Source organism: Symsagittifera roscoffensis, chromosome 10 (assembly GCF_963678635.1).
Source record: "Symsagittifera roscoffensis chromosome 10, txSymRosc1.1, whole genome shotgun sequence".
Classification (NCBI taxonomy): Eukaryota; Metazoa; Xenacoelomorpha; order Acoela; family Convolutidae; genus Symsagittifera; species Symsagittifera roscoffensis.
The window spans coordinates 40365565-40388783 of NC_087071.1; the positions used below are offsets into that span (position 1 = coordinate 40365565).

Below are 23219 nucleotides of genomic sequence, written 5' to 3' on the forward strand. Positions count from 1 at the left end.
ATCACAATGTAATCGATTATTATCCATGGAACTCCAGTGCGGGTAATCATACAAATGCGAGAATTGAAAACATGGCGTTTTTGCATTGACAAATTAATTGGATTTTGGTGGATGGAGGTCAACCCGGGCTCTTTCTATGTCCACTGATCTTTAAATAGTCTTCGGAGATCGATTTGTGTTCCATTTATATACCTGGAGTATTTTGGTGAAAGAAAGCTTGAATCGCTTAATGTCAAATAATTTTGCAATTTTATAATCTTCTGCATTTTTTTGGCTTTTTGAGGCTAAAATCAATCTCCAAAAACTTGTTTACAGAATTTTCATCCCTATCTAACTAAACGTAACCGTATCTGATTGGTATGTCATTTTGAGGGGTTCTTGAGTTTTCACAGAAGTAAAGTCATGATAGTATTTCTATTTCTGTCAGATTTATATTGAAAGTGAAAATGTTCTGCTCTTAGCTTCATCATGCATCCTTTTTTAATTATTCAACTTCCGATGCTATTTATTCTATTCTGGTCGGAGTTTGGCTCTGCAGTTGTGGATGGGGAGAGATGGGAGTCTCTTGTGTTTGTTCTGGCCGATAGAGAGGGAAACGAATTAGGCAGAAAATGCGCATCCCTCGGGTGAAATGTTTGAGATATATGCTCTCCTAATCCAAGCGAATTTGTTATCTTTCAACGAATTTCTAAACAATTTTTCAAGTTTCGATGAAAATTTCAAAATCACCTTTTGAGCTTCAGAGAAAACCATATCAATTTTAAGGCTCATAATATTGTTTTTTTTTGCAGTATTTACTCTCATTCAAAAGCCTGGTTTTGATGAATCGTTGCAATCCTTTATAAATATTTTCAAGGTAAAAGATCTTTGAGCAAGCTATCCAAAATTTTTGGACGTATGCTTGTTGAAGTAAAATGACCAAACGACGCATTTAAAAATATATGTATACGAATTTTCACATTGCTTCAATCTAGTTAACAGTTTCATCTATGAATCTCTTTAAGTTGTAGAAAAAAACTTCAGAAATGCGAAAAAATGTTTTCGCGTGAAAACTAAAAATTGTTTCTTAGTTATATGACTTTGTATCAATTTTCTGACAAAATTCAAGAGTTATTCCAGCAATAAATTCATTCCATTTTGTTTGCGATTTTTAATTTTGTGACTTCTTTTTAGCGTTCGATTCTGTCTTTACGGCTATCTAATTGACAACGAACATCAAAATCAAAATGAAGCTGGTCCTAGTAATACTCATCACAACGAACACTTAAGTGGTGTTCTGCACAGTTCTGGCAGCGGTGTTCCACACGTGAACAGGAGAGGCCCACGGTATAGTTGGGATGAGAGACTGGAACAGGTGATGGAGTTGGTGATCCGGAAAGATTTCGCCAGTTTGAACTGGTTTTCTCTGGATGACAGTGAGCTGGGTAATATACTGTTCTTTCATAGTTTACAGTTTCACGTTTACTTTTTTGAGAATGTTTTTTTTCTTCTAAAGTCGATGGGTTCTAAGTTCATTGTTTTGAAAGAGATGAAATTTCAAAGGAGTAAGAAAAGAAAAACTTTTTTTTGTGTGTGCGTTTCTATTTTTGTCTATAACAAAGGCAATCTTGTTGACAAACCCTTAAACATTCAACTGAAACGGTAAAAATTAATAGCGCTTTTATAGGTCGCTGCTGCGGCTTCCAAATGCGTCTGTTGAGAGAAGAGGGGGTTGAGAAGGGAGAAATGTCGCCCCCCGAATATTTGGGAAAAGTACACGATTTCCACTCCCAGGGCAAACACCTCAACTACATAAGTGTGAGTTGTTGACGAGTAAAAAGTTCTTGAAGTTATTAGAAATAATTAATAGTTTCTCATGAACATTTATTTTCACATGTAATCAGTTCTGAGAAACTTTAATGTTCCGCCCTCTCGAAGACTGAGAAAATACTATAGCTTAAGGCCCGTCTTTCAATTTTGAACATCCAAATTTTTCTACCTCAAGAAAAGCTCTCAGGCGTTCAGGTGTGGTATCAAATTTAAGTTGGCGTGAACTGGCGCCATTGGGTGTGATTTGGAATGTAGAAATTCTCTGTCAACAATGTGGTGGATCTGTGAAAAATATGGACCAAGATAGTGATACGTGTTAAGATAATACTGACAAAATTATTTTAAAAAAAGTCAAAAAAAATTTTTCAAAGAATTTTGTTAAATAATTTAGAGTTAGAAATAAATTGAATTAGAATTTTTTTCATTTAGGGAGCTGAAATAGTCTCGAAATCCTTCTTTTTATGTTGCCTTTTCAACAGAAAACTGCATTTTTCAAATTATTAATTTGTTTTTAAGGAAACAAACTTTTTGTAATAACTCTACACGTGCTTTTTTATGCGTACATGGTCGTTTATCACTTAAAGGTAACAAAACTGCTTTTTGGCGCTCAAAATAATTGTTTTGTATCTTTTGGTTTTGATTGTACAAGGTTTTTTCATATGGATGTTTTTGAAATTGTGTTTGTTTTTACAATTCCATCAGCTGAGACAAAAAATAAATTCAACGCGTTATCGTCAATTTCACACATGATAAACTGGCAAACCGTATTTAACTTAAGCAAAAAATTTCGATTCCAAGTAACGGTTTCCAACCACTTGAAAATTTCTGAAATCGCAAGAATTTTTTGTATTTGCAAGAACGTCCAACGTTTGGTGCTTTGAAACGACCTGAATTAACTTAGAGCCGTCTTTTACAAATGATATAACGAAAGTAACAAGTTGTTAAATTTTGGCAAAAATTATCAACAATGAATATTTTCAAAATTTAATCAAAGCATTCTAGGACTACGTTATGCTCACAAAAAAAATTTAGCATGCAAAAAAATATCGGAAAATGTTTGATTGATTATAAAAATTTCGATTTGTGGTTGTAAAAAAAATCACAAAAAAAACAAAATTTTGGGGCAATTTCAAATTTAATTGAAATTTTTTTTTCGCCATCAAAAAATACTAGTCATAAAATTGCCATTTATGGAAAGTGTATGATTTGCTTTTTTTGAGAAAAAAATATTACTTTCCATTAAACTATTCAAAATTAAGTCGGTTGAATAGTCTGTATAGAAAATAGAAATTTTTCAAAGCTTCATAGCCGGATTGGATTCGTTTGCTTGAGAAAAATTTAAATTATTTGCAAACCGATTGGTTCTATGAAACTTTTTGGTATGTTTCCAAGTTAAATCACTTGAAAAAGTTGCTTAGATAAACTTTGAATTTGTGCATTTTTATCCGTTCTATATGTTCTATGATACAACGTGAAATTTCATCTTGCTATAAAAATTTATCAATGTTTCATGATTAATTTGCTTTGAAAAATTGATCTTTTCGCGAACCTTTCGAATTAACTTGACTTTTTTTTATAAATAATTTATCAATGTTTCATGATTAGTTTGCGTCGAAAAATTGATCTTTTCGCGAACCTTTCGAATTAACTTGACTTTTTTTTGAAATTCACACAGAAACCAAATGTTGTATGGAATCATTTGAATCTTTTCATAGCTCGAATAGCTTTTACAGAGAAAAAACATTCAGGACCCAATTGGCTCGGTTTTTCTCAAGCTAACCGAGAGAACAAATGTGCGCGAATTGATTATTTGTTCTTTCCGTAGCTTGAATAGCTTGCATACAAAACTTGAATTTTCTCCAAACTCATTCGCTCTGTGGAACAATTGAAATAAGTTAAAAGTTTCAGAGCTTGCATGAATAACTCGAATTTGTCGCAAACATGTTCACTGTATGAAATAATTGTAATTTTTTGAATTTAAATTTCTTGAATAGCTTGCGTTAAAAAGTTGCTCTATGAAATTGTAAAAAAATTATTTCAAATTTTTAAGGCATAAATGATTTTTCTTGAATTTTTGCAACCTAATTTGCTCCACAAAAAAGTTAAATTGTTTCAATAGCTTGAAATTTTTTGAGTTAACTTGCTCCAAAAATTTTGAGAAATTACAAAGTTTCGTAGCTTGAAATGCTTGCTTTAAAAAGTTTGAAGTTTTGCGAACTTATTTGAACTATAAAAAAACTGAAAAAATTCCAAAGTTTTGTAGCCTCAATCGCTCGCTTTAAAGAAACTGTTTTAAAGTTTTATTGCAGGAATAGCTCGCTTGGAAAAAAATTTGAACCATTTCGCTCTAAAGGTGAACCATTCCGCTCTATGTAATAATTTGTAGTGTTTTAAAAATATTTCGCTTGAAGAAGTCGCTACAAAAAAAATAGTTTTTAGCAATCCTGTTCTCGCTATAACATAACAAAAATCATTTCAAGTTTTCATCGCTTGAAGAGCGTGCTCAGAAACCTTAATTTTTGCAGAAAAAAATCGATCTGTGAAACAATTTAATATCTTAATTTTTCCAAATTGTCATGTTTTAAACTTGCATTGGATGAAAATCTTTGTTTTTCTGCAAGTGATTCCGTCTAAAAACCAACTTGAGACAATTCAAAGTTTCGCCGCTTTAAAGGGTTTTTAAGGAAAAAATTTTGCCGTCCGATTATCTTTAAGAAATCAACCAACTAACTGATTTCATTAAGATTTCAAAACATGTTTCACTAAAACTTGATTTTTTTTTCTGCAAAGCGAATCGTTTTATGAATTAGGTTGAACTTTCACAAAAAATGAATTATTTGAGTAGCTTGCATAGAAAACCTGAATTTTTCAAAAAAAACTAATTTGGTCTACACGACAACTTCAAAAACTCATCGCCTTATTCGCTTCAAAAGAGAAGTTTCATTTTTTGTCATTCGATTTGCTCAAAAAATCAAAAACGATTCAAATTTTAATAAGTTAAATGCCAAATTATTTGAATTGTTCTCGAACCTATTTGCTTTATCAAAAACTTAAATATTTAAAAGTTTCAAAGCTTTGTTCGCTTGCCTAAGTAAAAATCATACATTTCGCGAACTGATTCGCACTATGAAAGATTTTTTGAGTTACCTCAAGAGTTTGCACAGGAAAATATAATTCGTTTGCTCTTTAAAAATTTTGAAAAATTTCGAAGTTTCAAAGCATAAAGATCTTGTTTTAAAATACTTGAGTTTTGGCAAGCCGAATCAATCTTTGGGTCATATTACAAACTCGAATTGTTTTGAAAAAACAAATAACTGAAAGAGCTTGCATAGGAAACTTGATTTTTTTGCAAACTGATTCGGTCTATTGTAAAAATAATGTAATACAAATGTTCTGTGCTGGAAAAAATTGCTTATGAATACTTGAATTTTTCGTAAGTCGAATCTCCCTATCAATCTGTTGAAAATTTTCAAACTTGATTCGCTTGAAAAGCTTGAACTTTTCGCTGATCTGAAAAATGTTTAACCTGAACTGTTTCAAAAATAAAAATTGCTTGAATGGCTTTAAAATAAAAGCTGTAACTTTTTTCTATCTGATTCCCTCCTATAAAATAGGTTGAATTGATTCTAAATTGAATTATCTGAATAGCTTACATCAAATTGTTATTCTCGAACAATCTTTGCCAGTAAAAAGTTTAAAATATCTTAAAATTTCATAGTATGACTAGCCTGCTTAAGAAAAATTTGACTTTTTCGCAAAACGAACTACTCTAGAAAATATTTTGAAATACATTAAAATTTCATTGTTTGAGTAGTTTGCATAAAACTTGACTTATTTGTGATTCCAATCGTTTTATTAAATAATTTGAAATGTTTTAAAAAATAAATGACTGAATTGCCTTCATAGAAAAACTTGATTAATTTACAAAACATTTTGGTCCTCAAAGGTCAAAGCTTCATCGCTTCAATGACTTTAAGAGAAAAGTTTGATTTTTTTGCCATCCAATTTTCTCTATGGAAAAAATTTCGAATTTTATAGCTTGACTATTTTGGTTAAAAAACTTTAACTTTTGCTGAAGTCTTTCGCTCTATCAAACAATTTGAAAATTAAATTCGACTCAATAGCCAGTAAGGGAAAACTTGAATTTTTCGCGAAGCAGTTTTTTGTCTACAAAAAACCTGAATAATTTCAAAGTGTCATGTACAAAATTGCATGCTTCAGAAAACAAATTTGCGAAACAATAAGTTGGCCTATCAAAAATTTGATCAAATTCAAAGTTTTATGGCTTGAAAAACAAGCTCAAGAAGAAAATGATTTTTTGGAGAACATATTTGCTCAATGAAATAGCTCTTCAAAAGTGTAAAAGTTGAATCGCTTGAATATCTTGCTACAAACAACTTCAGTGTTTAGCAAACCGGTTCTTGCTATGACGTAACAGAAGTATCTTCGCCTCAGAAGTAAATTTCATCGCTTGAGACACGTGCTTAGAAAACTTGAACTTTTCGCAAACCGATTTGCCCTGTGGAACAACTTGAAAAATTTCATTACTTCAGATTGAAAAGCTTGCATAAAACGAGCATAAATTTGAGCTTAGTCAAAACATTTCGGTGGAATACTTACAATGGGACGGTCAAAACTTTTCTTGACTGAGTTTTAAATAAAAATTTTATGTTTTTTCTTGCAATCTAATTAGCTCAATGACTCAACCTGAAGTAATTGAAATTTCATAGCTTGAATAAATTGCTTCAAAACATAATTTGCATGAGTTTTTTGCATACAATAAGGTAAGTTTTTTAGAAAAAGTTTTGGCATACAAAACAACTTGAATTTTTTTGAAATTTCAATGAGTACGTGTCTTCCAAAACTTGGAAACTTCGCTCTCCATTTCACTTGTTTGAATTAATTCAAAGTTTAATCATTTGAATAGCTTGCATAGAAAATTTTAACCTGATTGGTCTACCAGAAATCTAAAATATATCAAAATTTCGTAGGTTGAATCGTTATCTTAAGAAAAACTCAACTTTTTCTCAAACTGACTCGCTCAATGAAACAAATTGATGTTTTTCCAATCAATTGCCATGGCTTGATAAAGATTAAATAAATCAATTTAGAAGTTTCTCAAAACGAATCCAAATAAAAAATCTGAATTGTTTCAACATTTCAACCATTCTCGAAAATTTTTGCCATCCGAGTAGCCTTATGAAAAGTCTGATATAAAAAATTTTCATTGCTCGAAAAACTTGTTGAAAATCATCTAAGCGTCTTGCGCAATGATTTACTCGATGAAATAATCAAATGTTCAATTGCTTGTGTAGCTTGCTTATAAGAATCTGATTTTTAGGCAAACTGAGTTGGTCTATGGCCTAATATAAAAAAATTAAAAGTTCAATTGCCTAAAAAGGTTTCATAGAAATTTTTTTAAAAAAAACTTGGAAAGCAAATTGATTTAGTGACCGACTTGAGATAACAAAAGTTTGTAGCTTGTTTAGAATCACACCATGAACTAACTTGAAAAGTTTTGAATTTAAATCGCTCGAATATCTTGCTACAAGTTTTGAGCCTCTAAAAAACCGGCTCGTATAAGTATTTCAAACTTTTGCTTGACAAGCGTGCTTAGAAAACTTGAAAATTGAAACCGAAACCGATTCGATCTGTGGAATAACTTAAACATTTTCAATGTTTCGTTTTAAAAAGCTTGTCTAGGAAAATTTTAACTTTTCTCAAAATGAAACGGTCTAAAGTCAACTTAAGAGAGTTCGTGAATTTTTTGTTACTTTAGCTCCGCTTAGTTTTATGGAATAACTTGAGTAAGTAAAATGTCATACCTTGAATAGATTGCTTCAGAAACAAAAAATTATATTTTTTTGCAAACTTAAATGCTTAATGAACTAAAATAAAATTTTTCAATTTGAATAGTTTGAATAACTTGCATAGAAAAACTCGAACTTCATGCAAACCCATTTCTACAAAGCCAAGTTTTAAATTCTAAAGCTTGACAAGTTAGCTCAAAAAAATTGTACTTTTCAAAACCGAATTGCTCTTTGAAACAGTGGTTTGAACTCTTTCAAAGTTAAATGGTTTGAAATGCTTGCATTCGAATACCTTAAGTTTTTTCAAAATCTAATGGTCTAAAACAAAACTGCTGTTTCAAGATTTTATCTTTTTAATGGTTTTCAGAAAAAAAACGTAAATCATGCTCATCAAATTGGCTCTCTGAGATAACTGAAGCAACTAAAATTTTGTTGCTTCAATAGCTTGATACGAAAAGCTTGCATTTTCATTTTCTGCAAATGAGTTCGATCTATGAATTTACTCTCGGAGTTTTCATGGTTTGAATAGCTTGCTTTAGGAAAACTGATTGCTTCATGAATGACATTGAAACGTTTCGAAGTTCAATCTTTTGAACCGTTTGCTTAGAAAAATTTAACATTTTGAGAACCAAAATAATCTGAGAAATAATTTTCCAAGGTTTCATCGCTTGAAAAGCTTGCTCAAAAAAGAAAATTTTCGCAAAGTGATTCGCTTTAGCAAACATGTTGAATGTTTCAAAATTGAACCCTTTTAAATGTTTGCAAATAAAACAAAAAGTTTTTGCAAATTGAATTGCTCTTTGAACTAGTTTGATTTGTTTCGAAAAAAAAGATACTTCATGATCTTGCATCAAAACTTTGCATAAAAAACTCAAAACGATTCCCTCATTGTACTTATAAATATTTCGAAATTCATAGTTTGAAGAGCCGGCTTAAGCAAACTAATTCGTTCTATGAAATAACTGATGTATTCCAATTTTCTTTGGCTTCAACAGTTTGCATAGGAGAATTTTAATTTTTCTCACAACTTTGGTCCAAGAAAAAATTGATTTAATCTACGGTTTTTTTGCTTGAATATTTTGAAAATAATAATTTTACCATCTAATTCCTCTGAAATAACCTCAAACTAAAAAAAAATTGCTTGAATATAAATTGACATAATCTACGGTTTTTTTGGTTGAACGATTTGAAAAATGTTAATTTCACCATCCAATTACTCTCTGAAATAACGTCAACTGAAAAAATATCGCCTGAATATCTTGCTTGAAAAAGTCGAATTTTTTTGCAAACCGAATCGCTCTATGGCTTAATCTGACAAATTAAAAAGATTAATCGCTTTATTAGCTTGCTTAGAAAAACATTGAATTTTTGCGAACCAAACTTCTCTATGAGATAACTTTAAAAGATTCAACTCAGGAAACATTATACAATTTTTCTTAAACTCATAGCCTAAACAGCCTGCTTAGGAAAAAGTTGAACATCTGCGAGGCGATTCGCTCAATGAATAAAACGAATAAATAGTTAACTTGTAAAATCGATTAGCTTGTTCAGAAAAACCTAAAATTTCCGCAAACCGAATTGGTCTATGGCTTCAATTTAATTTAAACTACGTCAAAAGTTCAATACTTGATCGGCTTGATCGCAAAAAAACTGCTTTTGACGAGTCTTTTGATTATTGAAGCCGGGCTCGATAGTTTCAATTGATGCAGCATTCATTGCAAGTTTTCTTTGGTCAACAAGTCTGAATCAAGTTATTTTAGTCACAAACTGTTCGTTTAAAAAACGGAAAGCCAACAATTTTGCGTATATTTATGAGGTTACTCGAAAAATGAATACAAGTATTAAGATCCGTGTTTTGACCCATAAGAACAATCAAGCTTGCCAATACTCGAAAAAAATTCATTTATCCCATACTGGAAGCGTTTGCATGTTAGATTTTTAGACGGATTTATTGTCTTGAGCACTTTCTGAATCAGTTCAATACTCAAAATCCCAGAATTTACTTTCAATTTGGTTTCTAGAAAATTAGACCGAGTGCCTTTTGCAGGTGAGACGACTCGGTTCCTTGTGTGAAAACATAATCACAGCTATTGGTTTTGGAACTGGACATCTAAAATTTATATCAGAAGATATTTACGTATCAGATGAAGATTTCTACTCATTTCCGAACGTTACATACTATCTGAAGAGACATTTATTTGCATCCCTTTTGACATTTAATCTAGTAAAACGATCAATAATTTGTGAAGAACAACCCTGGATTTGTGAAAAATATTGACCTTGTCGAACATGAAAAATAAATTAATGTCTGCAAAACTGTGGCGATCTATGCTAAATAGTTTTCTCACAATTATTGTTTTAAATGAGGCTGGTTTCAACTATAAAGCAAGTTATTTTTAACAGTTCCTGAACATTTTTTGAACTTTTCCAACATCGCCTGCTAGACCAAAAAATTTAAAATCATCAAATGGCTTCATTTCTGTTGAATTTCGCCTGATAATTTTTCCTTTTTCAGGTTTTTTGTTATTGCATTCGTTGATTTTAATTGCTTATCGAATGATGAAGATGATATAAACACAGCTTAAGAACTTCAACTCTATCAGAACCGAGTCATTGGTTTTATGTTTTGACTGAAGTGGTCAAACCAGATGGCATAGAGTGACCAAAATTCCATGGTTGTGTGAAGCATATGTTTTAACTGAAATTTCAAAAAAAGGTCCTTGGAAGTCGAATCAAAATCGGGCATTTTTGAAAAATAAAAATTTTGCTAGATTTTTCTCAAACGATGAAAAAAATAGAATTTCCAAGCTCTCAAAAAAAAAACGAAAAAGACAGCTCAAAACTGAAGCTTTTGGGCACTTTTTGCCAGACTTTGACCACTAAATGTATTTTTTTCTCAGCGCGCGCTTCGTCTCAAGTTTAGTTTATTTTGCCCTAAAAAGCTTAATAAAGAGCAAAGCCTAAAATAAAGAAAAAACGTCGATGAGCCGAAAAGATATTCTAAAATAGAACAAAAAACCCTTTAGCGCTTGCTACATCATTTGAAAAAATTTCTATGCAACAGACCCCCCGAAACTTAAACTTAAACAATAACTTTGATTGGAAAAATTGGGAAAATCAAACGTTTTTTAAGCAATAAAACTAATTTTCATTAGTCCTTCAGAAAAAAACGGGCCGGTCAGCCAAAAACAGCAATTGTAGAAAAAAGTACAAAATTAGTGAAAAAGAGAATTAGTGGCACTGATCAACCTCAAAAACCATCCTTGAAAACGGACTAACGATTTAAATCCTCTTTTGTTAGTTTTTTTTTGGTTTCATTTTCCAACAGTTTTTGTGACAACTTTCAAGCAACAGAGAATTAGTGGAAATAAGATTTTAACGTATGCTTTTCGAATAATTTACCCTGTGAGTATAACTAATATCTAGATTTCTGCATCAAATCGGATATTCCTAAATTCAGTTTTTTGTATCTATGCCTATCAAATTGACCCCAAACTATTGAAAATGAAATTGACATTTGATAAAGTTTTGCATAGTTGTACTTCTCATTTCCGCGAGAGCCCTTAATTTTGCACAATTCGAAAGAAAATCCCTTCAGCGCAAAAATTTGTGATAAAAAACTCTCGTGGTGACTTTTGTTCACTGTGGCACAGGTGGAAGTTTGTTCAAACTTCGAAAAAACTCGAGTACACAATTTGCTCAAGTTTCGGAAAAAAATAGTTAAAATTACTACCTTGCAAAAATTCATCGAATTGAATTGATTTGGACCCATTTTTAGGGCAATAAAATACTTTTTTTTAAAATTTAAAAAGCCATTTAAACCATTCTAAAGTTATTTGCTTATTAATGGGCTATCGTGTATCGATTTCCATACAGTATAATGTCTGTATAAACACGATTTAAATTGATTTCAATCTCAATTTTGTCAGTGCTGGAATTGGGCGTAAAGTGTCAATTTGAAACATTGCCAGGTTCGATTTGATCCATGCCGAGGAAATATCATCACATCTGTTGGGTTTGGTGCCGGTCAGATCAAATATATCTCGGAATCATATGCAGTCAACAGGCTATTTTCTAATTTCCTCTCAAGTTTTCACGGTTAAAAAAACTATAGAAATTATTATGAACGCTCCAAAAACGTTTTTACCTTACTCTCTTAAGTAAAAATAAAACTATACCTCTGTCTATGATACCTTTGTTCAACAAATGTGAGCAAGATAATTTAGCCCTCAACTGCTCTTCTCTTTATTGCTAATAAATTTTGACTCATTTTAACAGAAAAAACTGCCAAATAAAATATATTCAAAGTAATGGAAAAATTTCTGAATGCAGGACTAAGCATGAATTATGTTTTAAAGACGCAACCCATCCATATTTAGAAAATAGCCAAAAAACCAAATCTAGGGATGGTTATCACTATATGCCAAGAGGTGATTTCCTGGCCCAGAGCATGGGTACAAGTGGCCAATATCTCGTGATCTGGTTGAGTTTCAACAAATTCAAGAGACATTTAGTCTGTCGAGATCAGAGTTGGATTTGTGATATGCATGGACCGCCTAACTTAGACGATCATCTCATGTAGCATGAAGACACAATTGCTGTCCGTTCTGATGAGGAAGGATTCAATAATGTGATATTCTCACTCTAATGAAAAAGAGGAAAAAGAAAAGCAGACTTAGAGAAGACCTTAGTTCTGCAGAAAATAGCTCAAAAAACGTTAGTTAAAACCAAAAAAAAACTCTATCGGCATAGAACGATCGGTACTCCTTTAGAAGTGTGATACCTTCCATTTTGCGGAGTCTCATTCAAAAACTCGTTTAGATGTGTGATCCCGCCAGATCTCTCTATAAATGTACTTCAAATACTTCAAATTTGTAACATCCTACGAGGTATCTTCGTGGGAAACTAAATTATAATTCCAAAAGAATTAAATTGGTTCTTGAATAAATAGTTTTCTCTTTTGACAACTGCTGAGATCTACATAGGTTTATGTTAGTCTGATCTCTCAGCGGTGTACCGATTTATAATAACAAGTAGTAGTTGATGTTGGAGCTAAAGTGGTGGGGGGAGGTGGGTGACCCCCATGTATTAAGATAGGGAATAGATCATCCGGTCACCCAGCTATGTATTAAGATTGGGTATAGAATCTACAAGATATTAAGATAGGGAATACCAATGCTAAGTTTTTACGGTTTATGTGATGGTAAGATAATGGTAAGAAAAACGATTTTTTTGGAATTTTGTGTGGAAATTTTGTGTAGTTTTTCTCGCAAAAATATTGGCGCGGTATCTAACCTTAAAATATCACTAATTAATTACGTGTAGATTGTGGAATGAAGATTTTTTAATTAGTATTTTGGTACATGGTAAATCAATGGTAAGAGTTTGAGCAAAAATTGAGAATTTTTTATCAAAAAATTTGATTTTTTATCTAAAAAATCTTCAAAATACGAGAAGTTTGGGTATAATTTGATCTATTATTTACTTTATTACTTTTTGAAAAAGTGCTATATCTACCTAAAAGAATGCTCCAATCTACTGAAACTTCGAAAAAAGCCGAAGGTTTTGAAAAAAAAACGTAAATAATTCAAGTAACTCTTGAAAAAATTGCAAAAATATGGATTTTTCCACAATTTTCACTCAAAACATTAAAATATGATACATCTTACCCTAATGTGAGCTCAGAAGGAGGTTATATAAGTTTCTGAGTATCAAAGGCAAAGCTCATAATGGCTTCAAACCTACTGAAACTTCGAAAAAAGTCAAAGTTTTTGGAAAAAAATGCAAAAAATTCAAGTTTTTGGAAAAATTGCAAAAATTTCAGGTTTTTGGAAAAAAATTGCAGAAATCTCATAATTATGGCTAATGCATTGTTGCTTCTGATCTAATTGAAAAAAATTTTTTACGTACAGAGGTTAAATTTGAGCTCAATCTGTCTATTATTTGGCATCATGTTGAGACAATGATACAAAATTTTGAATAATAGGGTTTTACGGTTTATGTGATGGTAAGATAATGGTAAGAAAAACGATTTTTTTTTGGGATTTTGTGTGGAAATAACTAGTTTTTTTCGCAAAAATATCGGCGCGCGTTATCTAACTTTAAAATATCACTGTTTAATTACGTGTAGATTGTGGAATGAAGGTCTTTTAATTAGTATTTTGGTACATGGTAAATCAATGGTAAGAGTTTGAGCAAAAATTGAGAATTTTTTATCAAAAAAAATGATTTTTTTTTTCTAGAAAAATCTTCAAAACACGAGAAGTTTGGGTATAATTTGACCTTTTAAATACATTATTATTAAAAAAGTGCTATATCTACCTAAAACAATGCTGCAATCTACTGAAACTTCGAAAAAGCCAAAATTTTTGAAAAAAAATTGCAAAAATTTCAAGTAATTCTTGAAAAAAATGCAAAAATATGGATTTTTACACAATTTTCACTCAAAACATTAAAATATGATACCTCATACCCTAGGAAGTAATATAAGGAGCTCAGAAGGAAGTTATATAAGGTTCTTATCAAAGGGAAAGCTCCTAATGGCTTCAAACCTACTGAAACTTCGAAAAAAGTCAAGATTTTTGGGAAAAAACTGCATAAATTTCAAGTTTTTGGAAAAAAATTGCAGAAACCTCATAATTATGGCTAATGTATTGTTGCTTCTCATCTAATTGAAAAAATGTTTTTACGTACAGAGGTTAAATTTGAGATCAAAATATGTTTTAATTGGCATCATGTTGAGACAATGATACAAAGTTTTGAATAAAAAAATGAATTTTTTCACAAATTTTTCTCATATTACTGAAATACGATAAAGTTTAGTTAATTTGTGCTAAAAGCGGGTTATATGATGCTCTATACACTACAAAGAAAGCTCATAAAAGAAGAATCAATATTGAAACTTCCAAAAATTAGCGAAATTAGTCGTAGGTAAAGTAAAAATTAATCAAATTTACCCAAAGTTTTCCATTTTCAATCTTTTATTTTGTTAATTAACTGTTTTTTTCTTTGTCTTTTTGTCCAGTTCAGGGAAAATTTTACCAGCCCTTATTGTCCAATTCAATTAAACAATAAGAGCAATATTCCATGAAATTTCTAGATCAAACTGCATGATTCAACTCCTTCTCAGTTTTTGATTTTTCCCAAATTTGGACAAAAATTATAATTTGTGAGACTTTTTTTCATTTTAATAATTATAAATTTCAGTCAATGATCAAAAGTGAACAGTTTTTTGCTAAAATTAACCAAAACTGAGGTAAAATTTTCTTTAAAAGGTATTAGATTTTAGAAGAAATTCAACAAAATCTTCTTCATAACTGACTATTATCTCTCTGGTGCTTTCAAAACATAATTTTCATGGTTTTTCTGTAGAAATGTTCTAAAATTATAGTTATTATTGTTTTCTGCCCAATACATGCTTTCGCGATTGAACTCACTTTGCGAGAAAATTTGTTCAGAACTGGGAAGTTTAGGAGGAAAATAGTATCAATTGAACAAACAACTTGCTGGCAGAGACAAAATTAGAACTGTTACCGTCTGATTATTATGATATAAATTGTAAATGACTTCTTCAAGGTTCCCTTGTTTATGTGCTAGAGTAAAATTTTTAAGCAATTTTTGAGAAAAACACAACTTTTGATATCATTAACTATCACTTCTCTTGCAAATTAATTAGTATATTCCTTTTTATTCTTTATTTTTGTCGGAAGTTTTCTCAAAAATGTTCAAGTGATAAAGAATTAGGGCTAGTTGAAGCATTCACAAGCACATGAAAAAATGAGAATATTAAAGTGTATTTTATCGTTGAGCTTTTAGAGCAAATTAAGAGCAGCCATTTTGATTATAATCTGAAAACATAGTCCCTAACATCTAAAAACTTCTAAAAGAGCGCGTCTCAAAAAAAATAGATTTGGCAAAGGAAATCAAGGTGCAAACTGGAACAATTGTATAGTTTTCCGAAATTTATCAAGCGAAAAACTCTATAGCTCTACCTAATTTTCTATTTGAAAAAAAGCTAAACAGAACAAAACTTTTACTGTTGTCTAATTGGAACTTTTCATGTTGAATGTCAAATAATCAATACTTGGTTCTGCTAGAGTGTTATTTTGTTCTGAAACTTTCAGCAAACTCCATTTTATTTTCTTTAAAAACCTTTCCACATCAAATTTTTTTTAATCCAAAAATTTGAAATGTAGAGTATAAAAATTGAAAATTTTAGTGTAAATTTTTAAGTGAGAATGATGTTCATCATTATCTTGAAAATTTTCAAAGTTTAGCAAAAAAACATCTTTTTTTTTCCAGGTCAGTTATCATTTTTTTTCTGAAATCATTAAAAAAACAAAAGAAAGCCATATTTCTTAATAAGTCAACAGCCCTTATCTGCTTAAAAACGCTCGACTCTATGAACACTTTTACAAGCACTAAACAAGGAAAAATATAAAATAGTAACTACACAAAACCTTTTATTTAGACAATGTTTTAAAAATATCCAGGTTTTACAATTCTTAAGCAAATACTTAACTACTCATTAGCAAATGTAATGCACTTTTTCTACAAGATTATCGCAACAAAGTCTCCGCAAGCTAGCAACCGAGGGAGTTTTTACTGTTTACTAAAGATTTTGGGATCGAGTTCTATGGAAAGTTCCACGACAATTTGAACTCGATTTTTGCTGTCCTTATCTTCAATCAAAACTTTTGATTAAAAAAAAATGAGAGTTCAGGTATTGTGATGAAAACACTGTATTATTTTTACTAAATTTATCACAATTGTATAGAATTTTCAGATTCAGTAAAAATTGATAATCATATTAATATCTACGTTTTTAATAAAAAAACACTTATTTTATTTTTCCTTGAAGTTTGTTTGGAGACTGCTGAGCATATAATTTAACATTATGTTGGCAATGCTTCTTGTTGAAATGATTAGTGCGTTCCTCGCCGCTACTTGTATAAAAGTTACAATTCGAACACTTCAAAACACCACAGTTTCTACGACGTCTTGATGCGTGTAAGGGAGTGTTATCTCTACTATATTAAAGACATGCAATTCTATCGTTTCTAATTAGTGACGGCATCTCGATAAGAAAAGAAAGAATAAATGGGGATTTAAAATGTCCTAAACTTTTAGATAAGAAGAGTAGAATAGCCTCAAAATTGAATAAAAGTGAACAAAAACAGCAAACTTAATAACCAAATGTTTTTAACGTGAAAGAAAATCAGAAAAGGTAACATCCTATTTGATCAAATTGAAAAAAAATCATTCAATCTAACCATGGAGTTTCAAACGTATCAACGAATCAAAATCGAGCATTTCTTAGAATTAAATTTGGATCTTTTTTGATACCAACCAATTAGAATCAAGCATTGCTTCACAGGTAATATTTGCAAAAATAACCAATCAGAATGAAGTATGGTTTTGGGACCTTAAATTTGGGAGGGTAATTTTTGGGACTTCAAGTTTTTTATAGACCAGAACAAAACTATGTTTATCAAGCTTCACACTCAGTCATTTTTATTGAATTTTTCTGACATAACAAACCTAAGTCAAATTATTTTATCATTTTCAATTTATTTTGTAATATTAATAACCATAAAATTTTTTCCGTCATTCAGAAAATTGATATAACCTATCAAAAACTCAATTTATGACAAAAAAAATTTAAAAAACAAGGAAATTCTTATATTCAAAAAAATTGATAAGGTTTTCAACTACAATTTTGTGTGTAATTTTGTTCAATTAAGATAAAATTTACTTAAGTTTAGACAAAGCAATAAGTGGAAAATTATCTGATAATTGGTAAATGTTTTATGTTAATTTGAATTGAATTGTATGTTTTGTCTGACTTTCCTCAGATATCATAGCTCTAAATATACACTACAGTGAAAAAATTTTTTTTTGAATTATTAGGATGTCAATTACTAAGCATAAAAAACCTTACAAAGCATTACTGAGGCTTACAATTATCAGCAAACATAAAGTCTCCCAAAATTTGGGATAGTTCTTTGAATTCATTCAAAGTATAGTTGAAATAAGCAACTTGCTTCAAGTCTTCATTTTCCTTTGCAGTGAAGAGCAGAATCTGAAGGTAGGGCGGCTTATTCATAATGTAATTCCTGACTGTGACACACACCTTCCTCATGTTTTATTTTGCTATTTCATATACTCTATTACAGATGTCGAGCTCTTGCTCCATAGTTGATTTTTTACCAGATTTGGCTTCATATATAGGTACGAGTCCAAGGTTTTCAGCATCGTGAATAACAGTATTCCGGATTGCCGATATTGTTTCTCCCTCTTCTTCACTAAGAAATATTTGTTGAAAATTTTCGAATTGTCCCAAATCACTTATTTTTAAAAGTTGAAAACAGGGTTCGAATTATAATTTCCCCTAGCAGGATCTTTGGAACCAAACAAAACTCCCAATTCTTTTTTGAATTTCTGACAATTCGGTATAGTTGGGACTATCAACTTTTATTAAGTACATTTGTGAAGAATTTACCGATGAGATGAGGAGAAATTAGAGAAATTCTTTTGAGATTAAATGAAAAGGGAAGTAAGCAAAATGAGTCAACGCGATTTCCATATATGAAGGTAGTACCAAATATTGAAGGTTTTGTATGAAGTTTCCCACAATGGAATTTGCGTAAGTTTTACTACTTCTACATAAAAGCAGCAGTTTCTGCAAAAACCATTCTTTTCAATGACAGCTGCTATGTGTCAAGCTCTTCCCAGCTTTCATTCAGATTTTAATAAAAAATCAATATTTTCTGTTTCCATTGAATTTTACGAAATTACATAGTAACATAAAATGATTGCGCGTCTACTCACAATTTTTTCTGTTCCTTGGGAATTTGAAAGTTTCATTCAATTTTGATAGGAACACCTCTTTGCCAGATTCTGCAGAGATTAGACAAATATCAAAACATCTATCAAGAAATTGATTGTCTTTACATTTTGTACAAACACAGATTCTTTTCGAGTTTTGTCACATCAAGTGGGGAAGTGTTCAAACAGCTTAGTTGCGGAGTTCAGCATACTTCACAATGGGAAGGGGCCGAAAAAACATCAAGCGTATCAAGGAAACGACTCGCGGAAAAAGTTCAAAAAACATTATCTAAGTTCAAATCAAAATGGCTCAGCTTTGTAAGAGAGAACTCGAAAAGTTCGAAAATCAAAATATGAGTCTGATTTGTTTAATATAACTGATTGTTTTATTGATGGTTATAGTTCTGTAAACAGCGAGCGTGTCAATGTTTCTTTTATTTGTGAATAGTTTTTCATAAAAATTTTGTCAAAGATAATTATATATCATCTTATATGCTTTTCAACGATGAAGTTTATGTTACTTTTTTTTCAAGATGCAAAAAATGTAATGATTTTTTAACAAGTATGCTAAATTTTTCGAGAAAAAATTTTGCAAGATGCAACTTTTTTCATGATTTCTTACAAAACATATGCAAAAACCAAACTTATTTTTTCTCATGCAAATGCAAAAAACGTAACATTTTATTGTTAAAAGGAGGTGTTAAATCCTTGCCAAAAAATTTCAACACTTTCGTTTTTGTGTTCTTTTCTTCATCCTATTACATTGTTTTTTTTTTGATCTTTTTAATCAACATACCTGCAACAATTAGATTTCTTTATGATAAGAAAAAAAAACAAAAAAAACATTTACTTTATTTATTAACAGTGCAAGAAAACAGTTGTACGATAATTTTTTAAAAGCGTTCCAAACTACCCTTCCGCCCCGGCGGCTTAGGCCTATTAAGGGCGTTAATGTGAGCATCCGCTCGACGCGGAGTGCTCGTTAACGGTTCTGCCGGTCATGATGTTAAAAAAAGAATAACACCCAGGAGCGCCATAAAAACATGTATGTAACATTCGCCCGGAAGATACATATCGACGGAAAATAAAACTAAGTCCTAAGACGACTGGCTAACGTCTAAACAGAGCTTTACATGCTTTTCACCGTCTCTACCAAGCCAGTACTTTCGGTGGTCTTTCTAACATCGGGTCGACCAAAAACGTTACTGCTTTCGGCTTCGGTCAAAACACTCAAACTAACTTAATTACATGCAGAAATAGTGAGCTCATGGCTGGGTCTCAGTATCCCCAGACCACGAGGTCACTTCTAAAAACAGGGCTACTACTACTTATTGAATTGTTATTGTTTTTGTTCAGTAGATAAAAATCATCAACTCAATCGAAGATGGATCAACCCTTTCCCCCAACTCCTAGCTTCTCATCCTAGCAAAATGAATTCAGATGTTAATTAAATTCAAATCAGGACATGACAGGGAAGCTAAAAGTTTATATAAGTCGATAAAAGTTTCAGTCCCGAGAACCCTCCGGATTCTTGAATCCGGGTCAATAAGGCCCTTATCTTCTTTCCGGAAGGCTGGTTCTCCACCCTTCACCGTTGTTCGCAACGGCCTTGCAACTATTGTAGCGACACAATAGTTGCAACTCGGAATGGTCTCTGCTGTTCCTGCAATCTGCTGCCGTTTCTCAATCACGATTTCCGTTGTTATCGTCAGCGCAACTAATGTTGTTGTGTTTTTCTTCGACTTTCTGTCAAAATGGCCGTTTCTGACATTTCTCAGAAATATGACGTCATAACTCGAATTTTTAAAATTTTCGAAATACCAGAATATTCTAGCCCTCACCGTTTGGCCAATCGTTCCAATAACGCTGTTATTCCTTCAAAATTGCCAATTTGGAAGGTTCACTGCTAAAATTTAGAACATGCTGAATCTGCATTTTGATCCATTCTGGTCGAATGTCACACTTATCTATTAATCAATCGTTTTTTTTACTCTGTATCTGTTACTCAAAATGATTTTCTCAGTGCAAAACAACAACTTTATGTTCTCTTTTTTGCCTGATCTAGTATAAATCTAAGTGCGAGATACAGTATCTGAAGTTTTTCTAGCTAGAATGGACATCCCAATCCAAGTCTGGCACACGGTGGAGGTGATCCGATGAGATTTCAACGAGCATCAATTGACTCAAGTACCCATGACAGAGAACCAACTAGAGATAGGTTTAAAAAGATAAGGTACGAGGTTATAGAAAAATTTGTAATACACATTTTTGCACAAATCATATGAGTTTTGCATTTTGCAAAAGACAATATATTTGCAAAATGGTTAAAAAATTAAAACAATTTCGTCTTCTTCTGAAAATTTTCAGATCATTTTTTATAGACTTCATAAAAAAACATCACAGTTTTTGCACACATGACAAAAGCATCTTTACATTTTTTAGTGTTTTTCTTGCAATGTTTTTCTTGCAGTGTTTTTCTTAACGTTTCCCGCATACTTGTTAAAAAAATCAAAAAAATGCAAAATAATAAAATTTTCCCTTAATGTTTTTGCTTTTTAGAAAATTATTATAAAACTTTATCTTGCTCTGTTAATAATTAGAGTAAAAGATTTTTTTTGTTTTATTTTTGTTCATAAAGAAATCTATTTTTTGCATGTATGTTGATCAAAAATCTCAGAAAAACTATGTATTAAGATGGAGAATAGCACTCAAAAACAAAAATGTTCAAACTTTTCGGCAAGAATTTAACACTTTTTTACAATAAAGTTTTGCGTTTTTTGAATTTGCATAAGATAAATTGTATAAAATAATTTGTAAGAAACCGTGGCAAAATTTTTTCTCGAAAAATTTAGCATGCTTGTTAAAATAATCAGTACAATTTGTGCATCTTGTAAAAAAAAATTGACATAAGCTTATTCGTTGAAAAGCATTTAAGATGAAATTTAGTTATCTTTGATAAGATTTTCATGAAGAACTATTCAGAGTAGTAGAAAAATTGACACGCTCACTGTTTACAGAACCATAACCATCAATAAAACAATCAATTATTTTGAACAAATCAGAGTCATTTTTTGACTTTTGAATTTTTCGAATTGTCTTTTAAAAAGCTGAACCCAGAGTTTGCGTACATGCAAGTTTTTGATTAGAACTTAGATAATGTTTTTTGAACTTTTCGAACGAGTCGTTTCCTTGATACGCTTGATGTTTTTTAAGCTCCTTTCCATCCTAATTTATGCTGAACTCTGCAACTAAGCTGATTGAATACTTCCCCACTTAATGTGACAAAACTCGAAAAGAATCTGTGTTTGTACAAAATGTAAAGACAATCAATTTCTTGATAGATGTTTTGATATTTGTCTAATCTCTGCAGAATCTGGCAAAGAGGTGTTCCTATCAAAATTGAATGAAACTTGCAAATTCCCAAGGAACAGAAAAAATTGTGAGTAGACGCGCAATCATTTTATGTTACTATGAAATTTCGTAAAATTCAATGAAAACAGAAAATATTGATTTTTTTATTAAAATCTGAATGAAAGCTGGGAAGAGCTTGACACATAGCAGCTGTCATTGAAAAGAATGGTTTTTGCAGAAACTGCTGCTTTTATGTAGAAGTAGTAAAACTTACGCAAATTCCATTGTGGGAAACTTCATACAAAACCTTCCATATTTGGTATTATTTCCTTAAATGGAAATCGCACTGACTCATACTGCTTACTTCCATTTCCATTCAGTCTCAAAATCATTTCTCTCATTTCTCCTCATCTGATCAGTGTACTCTTCAAAAATGTACTCAAGAAAAGTTGATTTGTTTGCTTGCAAAGATCGTACAAGGGAAAAATATACTTCAAACTGTGCTATCAACTACTTAAAATAAATAATTTGGGACCAATTGAGAAACCTCAACAAGTCTATCGTAGTGAAAAAGAAGGAAAAGCAATATCGAAAAGCAATATCGGCAATCCGGAAAATTGTTATTCACGATGCTGAAAACTTTGGACTCGTACCTTTGATTGAAGCCAAATCTGGTAAAGAATCGACTATGGATTCTCGACATCTCGACATCTGTAGTAGATTAGTAGCTGTAGGAGAGCAGCTCGACATCTGTAGTAGATTATATGAAATAGCAACATACAACATGAGGAGGGTGCATGTCACAATCAAGAAGTACATTGTGCACAAGCCAACCTACATTCAGATTGGACTCTTCACTGCAAAAGAGATTGAAGCCATAAAACAAGTTGTCTATAACCACTATACTTTGAACGAATACAAGGAACTGTCTTAAACTTTTGGAAACACTTTGTTTGTTAATAAATGTAAGCCTCAGTAATGCTTTGTAATGTTTTCTATGTTTAGTAATTGACGTATTAATGGTTCAAAACTATTTTTTCTCACTGAAGATTAGATTTAGAGCTATGATATCTGAGGAAAGACAGACAAAACATACAATTTAATTCAAAAAAACATAAAACTTTAACCAATTATCAGTTAATTAACCAGTTATTGCTGAAAAATTACAGAAAACCTTACTCAATTTCTGTTTTGTCTAAACTGAAGTAAGATTTGTCTTATTTGAACAAAATTACATACAAAAATGTAGCTAAAAACCTTATCAATATTTTTTGAGTTTATGTATTTCCTTTGTTTTTTTAAATTTTTTTTGCCTTAATTTGAGTGTTTGATTGGCTACATCATTTTCTAAATGAGGAAAAAAGTTTTCATGGTGATTAATATTACAAAATAAGTAAAAATTGACAAAACGATCCAAGTTTT

General features: G+C 31.1%; 1 protein-coding gene across 1 annotated transcript; it reads left to right on the plus strand.

Moving 5' to 3' along the window:
* The first annotated feature begins 436 nt into the window (after nucleotides 1–436).
* On the plus strand, nucleotides 437–22731 carry LOC134855062 (uncharacterized). The gene is made up of 5 exons (XM_063871441.1): nucleotides 437–626; nucleotides 1174–1424; nucleotides 1667–1797; nucleotides 11591–11685; nucleotides 22341–22731. Exons 1-5 carry the CDS (start codon nucleotides 469–471, stop codon nucleotides 22729–22731), a joined length of 1026 nt encoding a protein of 341 aa, XP_063727511.1. The 5' UTR covers nucleotides 437–468.
* The last annotated feature ends 488 nt before the right edge of the window (nucleotides 22732–23219 follow it).

What these genes read in the sequence shown, in the direction of transcription:
- LOC134855062 (XM_063871441.1), top strand. Translation starts at nt 469, where the DNA reads ATGCATCCTTTTTTAATTATTCAACTTCCGATGCTATTTATTCTATTC. An exon ending in AGAAAATGCGCATCCCTCGG is followed by an intron (nt 627 to 1,173) that starts GTGAAATGTTTG and finishes ACTTCTTTTTAG; the next exon opens with CGTTCGATTCTGTCTTTACG. An exon ending in GAATCATATGCAGTCAACAG is followed by an intron (nt 11,686 to 22,340) that starts GCTATTTTCTAA and finishes GGACCAATTGAG; the next exon opens with AAACCTCAACAAGTCTATCG.